Source organism: Gigantopelta aegis, unplaced genomic scaffold (genome assembly GCF_016097555.1).
Source record: "Gigantopelta aegis isolate Gae_Host unplaced genomic scaffold, Gae_host_genome ctg3147_pilon_pilon, whole genome shotgun sequence".
NCBI classification, from domain to species: Eukaryota; Metazoa; Mollusca; class Gastropoda; order Neomphalida; family Peltospiridae; genus Gigantopelta; species Gigantopelta aegis.
In genome coordinates, this window is record NW_024533199.1 from 7939 (window position 1) to 20970 (window position 13032).

Here is a 13032-nt window from a genome sequence, read left to right on the forward strand (position 1 = left end):
AAATTATTAATCTGTGATACAATAAGACTAAAGAGAGATAAACTTTAAAAATAAAACACTAAATTACTCACGCAAATTCTTCTACTTGATCCCAAACAGAGGCAGCAAATACTTCATGAGTAATATCACTTTTTTGTTTACGAGCGATATCAGTATGTAGAGGTGGTTGTCCACTAAATGGATCAATGGGTAGCCACTAAATGGATTAATGGTAATAAATGGATGTCTAAAAATGTCTTTTAAAGAAATATTATTAGTAATAGTAACAGGAATAGTTTATGATAACACTTAACAGGAAAGGATAGTAAATCTAAGTGGTAAGGCGTCATTAAAGAGACCATATTTATATTTACTATAATCACACTTCAAACAAATCATGCGACTTCAAAGGATCCTCTAAATATTTTAAAGGATATCGTACATTTAATGAACAGATATTATCTTCCTCTGGGGTTGGTTTTGCGGTCACAGAGAGGTGAATAGGTTCTGATTTTAATATTGACCTAATAGACAATATATATTAGTAATTATAAAAACTATATATTACTTTCTGATATCTTTAAAAGAAATTAATTCGTTCTCTCCATCTAAATAAACTCTGCTCACCAGTTATCTGAAGTGTATATTTGTTAATACTGAAATAAATTCAATATAACATCAGTAGATAATATATTATAATATAACTCACTCATCTTCTACAAGACCACACGCATGAATGCAGGGAAAATGTCCTTCAATAAAGTACTGGCATATTGATTTACTATAATATAATGAAAATTATATAATAATTTTGTATGTAGAATATTTCACTGACCATTGACTTTTCTTACAAGAGAAAACAAAGATTTGTAATGAAAATTCACTTCAATTTTGTTATCATAAGGTGTCTATAGAGATAAATAGATGGATAGATAGAGATCTATTCAATGAAGGTAGCTCTTACCTGAAATGCTAATCTCATTGGTGCTTCTCCTGTCTCTAACTCCATAGAGAGAGCATACATTGATGGATTTCTCTCTTTAACTACTTCATTGAATAACTAATTTAAGATACAGATCATCACACTTCAAGTCATTGTTAATAATCTACCTGTGTAATGTTCTACGAGTCCATTCTACTTCAATTCTGTCATTTTTAGCAATCTTTACTAAGTGAGATATCTCTGATGAGTCACATGATGTAGCCCACAACTTCATCCAATAATACACCAGTTAATTTACTAATTCTAACTAATGTAGGAATTGCCTAAATACAGAAATATAACAGAGTTAATAGCAACTAAACACTTACAACATTGTTTCCCTTGAGTTCAATATTAACAGGAGTAGTTGTACTACCAGTTTCCTTCCAGTGTTGATAGAGTTTAGTTTTGTAACTGTTTACATTTTTAGTTAAGGAGGAAGTTGTACTACAAATAGTTTATAGTTCTACATTTACTACTAAATTTACTATATTATATTATTGTTACTATTGTTTGAAGTAACTAAGATATGACATAACACATGATTAGTCACGTACACACATAGAGGTTACCAAGGATACATTAGTTGTCTCTCATTAAAGAGTTCATACACAGTACCATTAAGTTTATAAGTCAATGTGAACTCAAAATGATCATCAGATACAACCAAATTCTTCTCCTAAAAAGAAGAGAGAGAGAGAGAGAGAGAGTACTATTATTACTATGTTATAGACATACCTCATTTCTTGTTGTACAAGATTTTTCAATGCACCTACTGTTTCAAATTCTAATAAAAAATTAACTTATTACAAAAAACATTATTAAAATGATTACCTCGACAATTGACATTAAAAGATGAAGATTCTGATTCCTCAAGTTGTATCATAATCTTATGAATCTATAGGTTCACATGACAATCACATGACTATTATATTATTAGTATGCCTACTTCAAAATCAGAATATGACACCACCAGGTATATATAGTAGCCTCCTTCTTGGGTCTCTTATCGTTGCCTTTTCTGGTTGTTCTCACGGCCCCTGTTTTACGAGACTTCCAGTCAAATGGATGCTGTTCAGGTCCCGATATCTCAAGAGGTGATTCTGATTCTTCCTTTTTAGAGTCAGTAGATCCTCCAAAACTAAACACTGTTTTTCTCTTTTTTAGTGAGCTTGTAGATTTTTCCTGAGTAAATGAGTCTCCTTTACTTTCGTATGGTCTTTGTGATAATACTATAGCTCTTGGTCGAGGTGGACTAGCTACAGTCAGCTCATCACAGTCATCATCATTGTTGTATCAATTGAAGTAATCATTGAAATAGATCGAGAAGATTTTCCAAACTTTTTCTTCTGATTTTGCCTGGATTATTTTCAGTTGACAAATCATACTTGGTCCTTGTATTTCAATTGTAGGAGACATGGGGAGAGATGAAGGGGAAGATAAGGGAGAAGTACATTCTTCTAACATTTCAAAGTCAGGAGGTGATGGATTGTATATATCTCCTATCATTTCACGTAGGAAATTACTTAGTGTACGATGAGGACGTGGTGAGGGTGAAAGTAGTGGTGGAGGTGAAGCTGAATTGTTCCTGTGAGATAATGTATATAAAAATGTATATAGCTAATATGTTCTTACTCTTTAAGAAGTATTAAAGTGGAACTTGTTTCTTTCTGAATGTATCAATGATATAAGAGACTTCTGTAGGTTTACTTTCAAGATTAATATATTCACCCTGTATGTGTGTGTGTGTGTGTGTGTGTGTATGTGTGTGTGTGTGTGTGTGTGTGTGTGTGTGTGTGTGTGTGTGTGTGTGTGTGTGTGTGTGTGTGTGTGAGAGAGGGTGGATATGCTAATATAATGAACAATATATAACATACTCTGATATTTCCAGACTGACACTTTATATTCTCAAGACTTACATCTGACCACTAAAAATAGATAATAATAAAAATTGTATAAATTGTAGAGTGGAGTGTTATAATAATTAACACAGCTGGTACATACCTAACAACATACAACATACTACTGAGGATGCCCAGCTCGTGGCTTTACTGATAATATTTAGTGAATGGGCGGCTTGTGGTTTTTACTGATAGTTAGTTTGGCTTGTGGTTTTTATTGACATTTAGTTAGTTTATACAGGAGCGCATAGAGTCTTTCCCTGAGGCTATGGGCTCCAGTTAACACGACATTAGTGTATTTAGTTATAGTCATGTTGTCATGTGTTTTGTATCAACTACAATTCTTTTTGATATAATTTCTATAAGTTTTATTTAAGCAATGTGCAGTAGAAATTAGTCATTATGTGGGGGGGTTAATATCAAAGAGAGTATTTTCCTATTTAAAGCCTGATAACTGAAGTTCTCAAGTTCACTACTACCACCATTAACTGTTTATCTATAATGACAATAGATAAAATGGGTAATGGGTGATAGCAGTGAGTCATTCTGGTATCTTGTAAATATAATCTTATTGATTACATTTACAAGGCACCAAAATGACTCAGTTAATAATACATTTAAACATCAATTCATGACCTGACTGAACAGATCAACATTTTAGTAATAAAATTATCTTTATAATCAGTAGGATATCTGCTGATTTTGTTAATTCTTTGCAATCTAGTTAATTTTTGGGAGATATTTACAAAACTGAAGCCATCGGGACATTTTCAAAATAGATCATCTATGAGAATCCAGCAATGCTTACTACTTCAACAACAAAGCAGACTGGCAATATGGCTTCTTAATTAAATAGCATAGTTTATAACGTACATGTGCTACTACAATGATTATGTAGTAGTAAGGTATGTACACTCAAAGTTATTATATAACAGGCACATCCAGACTGTTAATAAACACACACCAAATTGTCAGTCATTATGTCTCCCATAAAGAATGTCAACTACTAGGTTGTTAGTGTGATTGCTGAATTGGTAACTTTGCTACACTACATTACAACATGTGGAGTGAACTGTAACTATCTTGTTACCTCTTGAGTGAGTGTGTCTTTTAATATATTATGTAAGGAAGTGTCAGATGTGTTGATGATAACTTCAGATTTCTTGCCAAGTTTTCCTTCATTTTTCTCATATAACTCCACCTTTATGCAAGATCTGTATAGAAAGAAAGATTATTTTTAATGCAAAACCTCTATTATTTGTTTTTGACTAAAAGTAATGATGCCATCAAAGAGCTACTCGCAAACACTTGTCTTGTTGATGTATTGTACAGCTAGTATGGGAAACTCCTCTGTTAATAGAAAACGCAATCCTTACATTTTCTTATTCTTCGCTTCGGCCATCAAGCGTAGCAACACGTAGAAATTAGCAATTAACAAAGACTTAGCACTAATGTCAGTATATAAACACTGCGCCTGAGATAAACCAAACCCCCAAATTCTTAATTAGTAAATGAAACGAAAAATTACAAAAAATTTTATTATTGTTATTTGGAGTATACGATATTTCCATCTTTAATAACATATTTAATACATTGATCATGACAGGCTAATTGGTATACTAAATGCTCCCATCTAAACAATAAACAAATAATAAAATAATAAAATAACAAACAATATTTACCTAGCAGTGGACAATATTAACAAATCTCCTCTCTTTCCAACTTCAATTGATCCAACATCTTCTGCCATACCTAATGCTGCAGCAGAATTAATTGTGGCAGCGACAAGAGCTTCTTCCATTGTCATATGCAAATTAACGCAGGCTAGATGCATTACTAAAGGCTAGGGTTTATCAAGACACAGTCACCATCAATAACCTCACCATTGACATGCAGTATGCATTAGGATTGAAATCACTACCCAAAGCAACTGCCATCCCTATTAAAAACATTACAGATTTTTAATAAATACATTATATAATTTTGTAAACCTTGGTCAATCATTTTTCTGGCTGGTGGAGATTTTAGTCGTAGTATATATGCAGTCGTTGGTAACAGGATACCAACTGTACCTGACTGGACCATAGCAGATATACCAGAATCACTTACCTCCTCAAGATGGCTGACGGCATCAGCCTCCAGTTCACCAGCAAGCTTAAAGTAGAATATATATAAATAGCAACACATGATAATATATTATACTTCTCCACACTGCATTGGATGAAGCTCATCGCCATGGAAATTGATTTTCCATCCTGCTTTTTTCCCAGCTAGTAAAAATCTCACGTGATTGGTTTCTATCAAACACTCCTTTCTCACAAAATACATCAATATTATCAACATGCAGCTGATCTTGAGCACATTGTTCAACAATAGCGGGAATTTGCTCCTGAAGAATGTGATCAGTAGCCTCTTCAGCTGAACTACCTCTATAATTTAGAAAAATAATCAATAATTATTATTGGATGCTGCATATAATAATATATAAATGGACAAATTGATAAGACAACAGACGTACTTAGGTACAGCATGTGCTCCACAATATGTAATGGACAGAGAAATAGGATGTTCCTGTCGTGCTCTGTTCAATACTTGTAACATTTTAATTTCTGTTGTAGTATCAAGACCATAGCCGGATTTTGCCTCAACAACAGTAGTGCCACACCTTAACATGGCTGAGAGTCGGTCAATAAGAGAAGCATATAGCTGATCTGGTGAAGCCTGACGTACACAATTAACTGTATAGTGTATTCCACCACCTTGTTGATGTATATCCATATATGTAGCACCTGCAAGCTATGAGTAATGATAAATTATTATGGGAATAATTATATTATTATGAGGGAACTTTGTTTATCATCAAATCCAATTGTAAGGAATGAAACAAATTACATTAGTGTTCAAATTGAGATGCTTAAATGTAATTAGTCCTTATTATGAACTTACTTTTAAAGCAAATTCATGTACTCTATCTCCAACCCAAACAGGGTGTGTATGACCATCAATTAAACCAGGTAGTACACAACATCCATTAGCATCAATCACTTTATTAAATGACCAGTTTGAATATTGACTATCTAATTCATCATCATATCTAGAATACATACATTATAGCATAATATGAGAGTTGGAGGACACACCCTACTGCTGTAATACTGCCAGCTTTGCTCACGACCACGCCCACTCCTCTTCCTCCCTCTCCTTCTAATACGGCAATCTCTTTCATGGCAGCTCCTCTCAGAACTTTCTCGCCATTTGCACAAACCTGTACAATCTGGGAAGCTCCTCTAACACGAAGCAAAGCAGCCATCTCGCATGGGGTGGTTACACGTGGGTAGACATACCCACCCTGTTGTTATGGCAACGAAGTAACGGTCTAACGAAAACAATGTCTGGAGCTGCTACTGCTGTTCTTACTCCTCCATCTCAGCCAAGGAAGACAGCATCCCCTCCTCAAGAGAGCGAAAGGACTTCTTTTTCTACCTCCAATCCCTCAAGCAAAATGTAAGATATATTATTATTATTGTGGTAAGGAACCACCTAATTCATAGGTAACTCAAGAGAAAGTGACAGTAAGAATCCATTTATAATGCCACCAGATCACGAGCTGTTTACACTGAGAGAGAAAGAAAGGAAAAAATTTAAAGAGGTGCAAATGCTTAGAATGAACTGGTCACAGTCTTTTTATTATTATAATAGGAAAGAGCAAAAGAACGAATGTTAAAAGTCCATGAAAAATCAACCTATTCCTCACGTGTCAATGCTAAAATGTCATCTCTAAGAAAAACTGTTATTACTCCAGATAGCTCTGATAGTGACATAAAGGGTCTTGATCGAGCTTCAAGACTCTACGAAGATACACAATTTGTACTTGCTACAATAGAGGTAGAGATCTCTTTCCATGTCCATACTTGCATTCTATTCATTGCTAAGATTGTCAGATAGAGAAGGAGGATTTGAATAGCTATTTATGCAAGAAGAGGGAAATGTTTCTAATGCAGGTGATGAATGAAAGCATTAATACATTAATGCATTATTGCATTATTGTATTAATGCATGGTAGATGGATGGAAAGATGCATATAGAATGAATTGATGAATCAATGTCTGTTCCAGTATTCACTTGGAGTGAAGAGAGATGAGATACAAAACTTGAAGAGATACCAAGGTATCGATTATAATATTAACTATTACATGTAATGTGTTTATAGTCAGAGGAAAAGAAACTAGAATCAGCAGAAACATATTTAGAACAAAGTGCTATCATGTTTGATGAATTCCTCAAAGAAAATGACAAAAATTCTGTAGAAGCTATCAAAATGTAATTATTAGATTTCTTTCACACACAAATATATATTTGATTTCTCTAGGGCAGAAGCAGCAACTAAAGCTAAGCTAGAGAAAGTAGCTGAAATCAAGCGACTCAATACACAAATAATGGCAATAAAAAGGTGCAAATACAAGGAGTGTTAACAATATAATGTTATGTTATTGTTTAGTGAAATATCTCGCAATGAAGACCAGTTGAATGAGTTGAAAACTTATCGTCAATTTATGAATGAGTTGGCACCCAGAGGTTAGTAGCTAATAAAATAGTCTAATTTAAATGATATTGTGCTCCTATTATTCTCAGGAGTGGCATGAACAAAAGAAAGAAAGAATTGAACAATTGAAAGAGCATCTGATGCTTAGAGGAAATAGAAGAAGAAGTGAGTACAGTGAGAAAAATGACAATAGTTATTAATGTTGTTTCAAATTTCTGCAGTTATATTTCACAGATCCTATGCAATTACTAGAAATATTCACAGAATTAGAAGAGCAGAACCTTTCTCTTATTCAAAACAGTCAAGAAACAGATGAGGCATTGGAAGAAATAAGACACAATCGTCAAAGTACAGAGCAACGGCTGTAAGTCACATCTATGATCACTCAAGTTGAAGTAGTAACTGTTTAGCAATCATGAAGTGGAGATATTAAAACAACAACTTGATGAATTAGAAAGGAATATACAGAAGGAAGAAAACAAGGCTTATGATCTGGAGACAAAATCAAAGTGAGAGATGACTTAATGGAAATGAAGTTACTTCTGATCATTAGATTATTTTCATTTGGTGAATTCAAAGCTGATGACCAAGAAGCCATGTTGTTAGCACTAAATAAGAAAGTAGCTGATGTGTTCAGTAAATGTATTGGAGTAACTGATGCTACAGCAAGGTGAGTTATATATTATATTATCATAGTCTGTTATGGTGTTTTCTATTGATAGCACACTCCAAATGTTAACAGCTATTGAAGGCCGTATGGAGGAATTGTTTTGAAGAACTGGAAAGTTTTACCTGTTGATAAAGTGGAAGCTGCTGAAAAGGTGGCCATTAATGATATGTTGTGTTAATGTCTATTGTTTTAGGCTAAAGAGAAGGAAAGACGATTACGTTTGAGAGAACAGAAATTGCAAGAACAAAGATTACATCAAGAGGAACGATTTAAAGAGAGCTTTAGAAAGAGCGCAAGCAGATCCAAAGAAAAGAGTAAGTTACCAATAGCAGTACTACAGACAATAATGTTATTAATATGTGCTCAATAGACTGGTAGGCGACTGGTTTATCGATCAGAGCCTCCTGTCTTGAAACGTAAACAGCGTGACAGTGATGATCAACGTGAAAAAGAAGAAGAAGAATTACAATATTACTTCTCTTAATAATTATTACTATATTAACGACATTATAATTTTTTCAAAGAATTATATATACAATCACACAAGTACTATTAAATTTATAATAGTACAGTAAGCTAATAATATTCATAACTCGGAATGACTTTGTCATGTGACGGTCAATGATCACGAGGCTGTGAATAAGATTTAGCTTGATCATCGACAAAGTGAAGGGCTACTATAGACCTCTTTCCTCTTAGCTGAGCTGACCCCTGTACTGGTTTCAGAACAATTTATCGATCATATTAAAGATGTCTGCAAGAAGAAAAGTGCTATTAAAAGTGATCATCCTAGGAGATAGCGGGTAAGGATCTGTTAATCAATGGATACCTTAACATAATGAAAGGAAATGTAGTTAGGATCGAGATAGTCTCGAGGCTAGATGATGTCCTTTATTAAAAGCAAAGTTTGTATAAATAACTATGTTATTGTCAGTTTAGTATATACTTAATAAAGGACAGTTTGCCTTAAATAGCTGAATCTGGTGATGTTTAAAATGAAATTAGCAATAAGTATTTGCTCTTTTGTTAAATTATACTTTGATAACATTGTTTTAATAGAATATATAGAAGAGTAGTGTGTTTAAAAAGTGGGTGTGTTATCAATATTGTCCACCCCTATATAGTTTGGTAGAAGAACTTTTCACACACAACTAAAAATGTAGAAATATTGCTTGCTAATGCTCTCTTGTTGTGACTGCTGGTTCAGCAATATTTTTATCAACACATTACATAGTTCTAAGAATGATCTCTTACTTCACTTTCTGGTTTGTAGAAGGAAGTGATTAATAAATAAACAATAGTTTTTATAACTATGTTTTATTGATAATCACATGGTTGTATTAAGAGTTATGTTGCTATAGGGTGACAATAGTACTTGTGGTGAAGTTAGGGTTAAAAAAGTTTTGGCTATGTATATATAGTATTGTTATGATTACATTAGTTTCAATATTAGCTGTCAGTTATTTAAAAAAAGAAAACAGTAAGACAGTATACAGTAAAAATATACAAAGGTTTACTGAGTACCCATTGGTATTGTTATGATATCATAGTGTGATCTATTGGGACCAAACTATTACTAACTATTTGATTTAACAGTATGCCAACTATGGTAACTATGTAGTGAATATATAATAGGTCTTGTGGACCCAAACATATTCTAATAATTCTCTCTCTCTTTTCTAGTGTTGGTAAGACATCATTGATGAATCAGTATGTCAATAAAAAATTCACTTCACAATATAAAGCAACAATTGGAGCTGATTTTCTAACTAAAGAAGTTATGGTAGATGATCGATTGTAACTATGCAAGTGAGTAAAGGGTTAAATAAAAGTGAGCGTAACTGCTTATCACTCATATAGATATGGGATACAGCTGGTCAGGAGAGATTTCAGAGTTCTTGGGGTAGCTTTCTATCGAGGGCAGACTGTTGGTGTTTTAGTATATGATGTAACTAATGCCAATACTTTTAAAACTCTTGATAGCTGGAGAGATGAGTTCCTTATTCAAGCTAGTCCAAGGGATCCAGAAACTTCCCTTTTGTTGTTATTGGTACAAGATTGATTAGAAAATAGACAGGTATGTGTTTGTCATTGAACAATGTGATGTGTTTGAGCAGACTTTGTCAATTGTAACTATTAAGATTAAAGACAGTGCAATATAATATAATCTTCATTTTTTATTATTTCTTTCTAATTTTAAACTAGGTTCCCGCAAGAACGAGCACAAAATTGGTGTGAATCAAAAAATAACATTCCCATATTTCGCAACCAGTGCTAAAGAAGCTATCCAATGTAGATCAGGCATTTCCAAAAGATTGCTCGAGATGCACTCGCTAAAGAAAATGATGATATTTATAAACCACAAGTTGCCACAGTCCCGATATACGTCTTGGATCAGAACCAACCAGCAAAAAAAGGCAAATGTTGTTGAAGTTTATTATCTATTGTTAATGTACTATTATTACATACAAGTGAATGTGTATTATTATTAGGAGAACATTTCAATAAATTTACAATCTGTGTTTATATAATAATTAACTTTAAATGTGATATTATCACTTGTTCGCTTTTTTTTTCCTTTATTTTTTGTGCGCATGTTAATTATTTAGTTGTGGTTTAATAAAAAATAGTTGATTGTGGTAATTACAGTTATACCATTTCATGAATGCAGACAAGAACAGACATAAAAACCTTAAATGTGAATGTAAGTACTATCTCCACTCTTCCCGGGTGTTTTGGCGGGAATATGGATGATGTCTATTGGCTGGGTGCATGTGATTGTCATGTGAATGAGGTCGTTTATCTGTATGTCCATTTGTAATGTGCATCTCTCGATGTGATGATGTGGTTGTGGCTTCCCACCATTAGATGTATATTGGAATAACTGGGTTGGTCTGAGAAAGAAGGTACAATTGATGAATGATTATTCTCATTATGGTTGCCCAATAAAGAGGAATTGGTACCAGCAATCTGTTGATGATGCCTAGAAGAAACAAGATGATCATTGCCATGGTACATGTTTCAGGTCACCTGCCGTCCAGTAGGTGTGGAGAGACCTCTCTGGGTACACTCATTCTGGAGTTTCCGCGAACACCATTGTAAACCTGAGAATGAGGAATATGCATTATATAATATTCATCGATGATCTAAGGGGCTTACTCTCCAAGCTTTTCTACAATGCCATATTTACCACAATAAAGTACTAAAACAGCCTTTCCATACTGATGAATAACTACAAGAACACGACAATAAAATTCCACCAAAAAAAGCAGGGGACATAAGACCTACCCCTTTGTTAACTTGATTATATCACCAGTAGTCCACAGCCTCAGCCTCATCATTCCATACTGAGAATATGATACTTCCTGTACGATCAGCCACTCTACATTTTCTTACTATACTTCCATCTTTAGTTTTCTGTTGAGTACCTGAAAAAAGTTATATCACGTTTAAGCCTATCTTCCCTCTTATTTCTCTCCTAATTCATTCTAAATTCCTAACATGATCTACTTTTTATCACACACCCTTATCTATAACAATGAATATACAGTGGACCTTTTTTTAAGCCAGGTCTTAGCTCTCCTATGGGCGTTATTCTCTCCTCAGCTGCCATTTTTATCACTATAGCTTACTTTAACTAAGAGAAACCAACCCAAAATAATAATATTTTATTATTTTTTTATGTCGAGATTATTCTCAAAGTTCTCAACTTTGCACAATGTCGCAATGATAAGATTGATGGGCGTGGTAATTATTTTATCCCAACAAAAATTAATATTAGTTTTATAGATTAACAAAAGTATACGGAGAAAATGCACTATAAAATAAGAGCCTTCACAGTCATGTTTGAGAATTAGAATGGCTACCAAAGAGGACATAGGTCTAATCAAGAAATCACTGCAGGGAACTCCGCAAAGGACAAACACTGGAGATCTTACTCAAACTAGAAGTATGATTTTTAAAACAATATTACATATAACTCAATTCTCTCTGGCAGAACTTGATGAAAGGATATCCAACTTGGAGAGCAGTGATGGTGCTGAAAGTAAAAAACCTGCAGAACCAGAACCTATTCTTACTTGTGTGCAATGCTCATTTGAATACCTTGAATCTGAAAAGCAGGTACACGCATGCAACTCCACTATTTATAATATGTGTCCTTATCATTATCTGCAGAGGGTAGCTGTCATTATCACAATGGTGCTCTATAAATGGATGGGTTGGGATTACAAGTAAACTTGCTGTGATAAGAGAGTAGTCGCAATATGATGCAGCCAAGACTATCCCAGGATGCTACAAAGGGAAAGCATCGTTTTCTCAACCATCATACTGATTATGGATACTCGGCCCTACATTTTCTATATGCAAAACCAAGTAAGAGAGAGAACTAAAATCTATCTTAATGTCATAACTATTATTTTTCTTTTTAGGTCCCAATAAGGCTAAAGAAATTGGATGGAGATGGATGTTTGAAGAATCTTGTCACAGCCGTTTGTGAATGGGTCTAGGTAAGTTTCTGAATTTCATAATTTCTGATGTTATTTTTTTGCATGCATGGATGTGACAAGGTTCAGAAACCTTATTGTTTGGTTAACCTTTTTTTTTAAACCATAAAGTCATAATATCAATAGTACAACTGTTGTATAAACAATACTCTACGTGTTGGCAAGACAGAGGATGATAATATCTTCATTTTGGTTTGGACTTCCACGAATTGAATACCTGCTATTTTCAGTTTATACCCCAGAGCAGTTGAAAGCTCTCAACGTAAGGAATACTTTCAAAAAACTACGCAACACATTTGATTAGAAACAGTGATAAAGTTGATAGATACCGCATTATGATTTTCCTTATAGAATTAATATCTTTACTTTTTATAGGAAGACACTGTACCTCTGGAGAGAGATGAAAATGATGGAAAAATGCGAGATGAGGTAATTGGTCAAAGAACATGTGA

At 33.8% G+C, this 13032-nt stretch overlaps 2 protein-coding genes across 2 annotated transcripts; one reads left to right on the forward strand and one right to left on the reverse strand.

Annotated features, from left to right (window-relative positions):
* Positions 1 to 4407: 4407 nt before the first annotated feature.
* Positions 4408 to 6172, reverse strand: LOC121391951 (probable imidazolonepropionase). The gene is given in 9 exon segments (XM_041523396.1): positions 4408 to 4495; positions 4545 to 4705; positions 4746 to 4801; positions 4854 to 5016; positions 5065 to 5139; positions 5141 to 5291; positions 5381 to 5658; positions 5809 to 5956; positions 6003 to 6172. Coding segments are annotated over 9 exon segments (1290 nt in total).
* A 78-nt stretch (positions 6173 to 6250) lies between these two features.
* On the forward strand, positions 6251 to 8559 carry LOC121391946 (cilia- and flagella-associated protein 100-like). Its single transcript, XM_041523394.1, is given in 17 exon segments — positions 6251 to 6359; positions 6414 to 6511; positions 6562 to 6765; positions 6804 to 6863; positions 6978 to 7029; positions 7077 to 7182; positions 7232 to 7312; positions 7361 to 7437; positions 7495 to 7499; positions 7627 to 7769; positions 7816 to 7914; positions 7959 to 8075; positions 8128 to 8176; positions 8179 to 8226; positions 8269 to 8343; positions 8345 to 8389; positions 8446 to 8559. Coding segments are annotated over 17 exon segments (1482 nt in total).
* The last annotated feature ends 4473 nt before the right edge of the window (positions 8560 to 13032 follow it).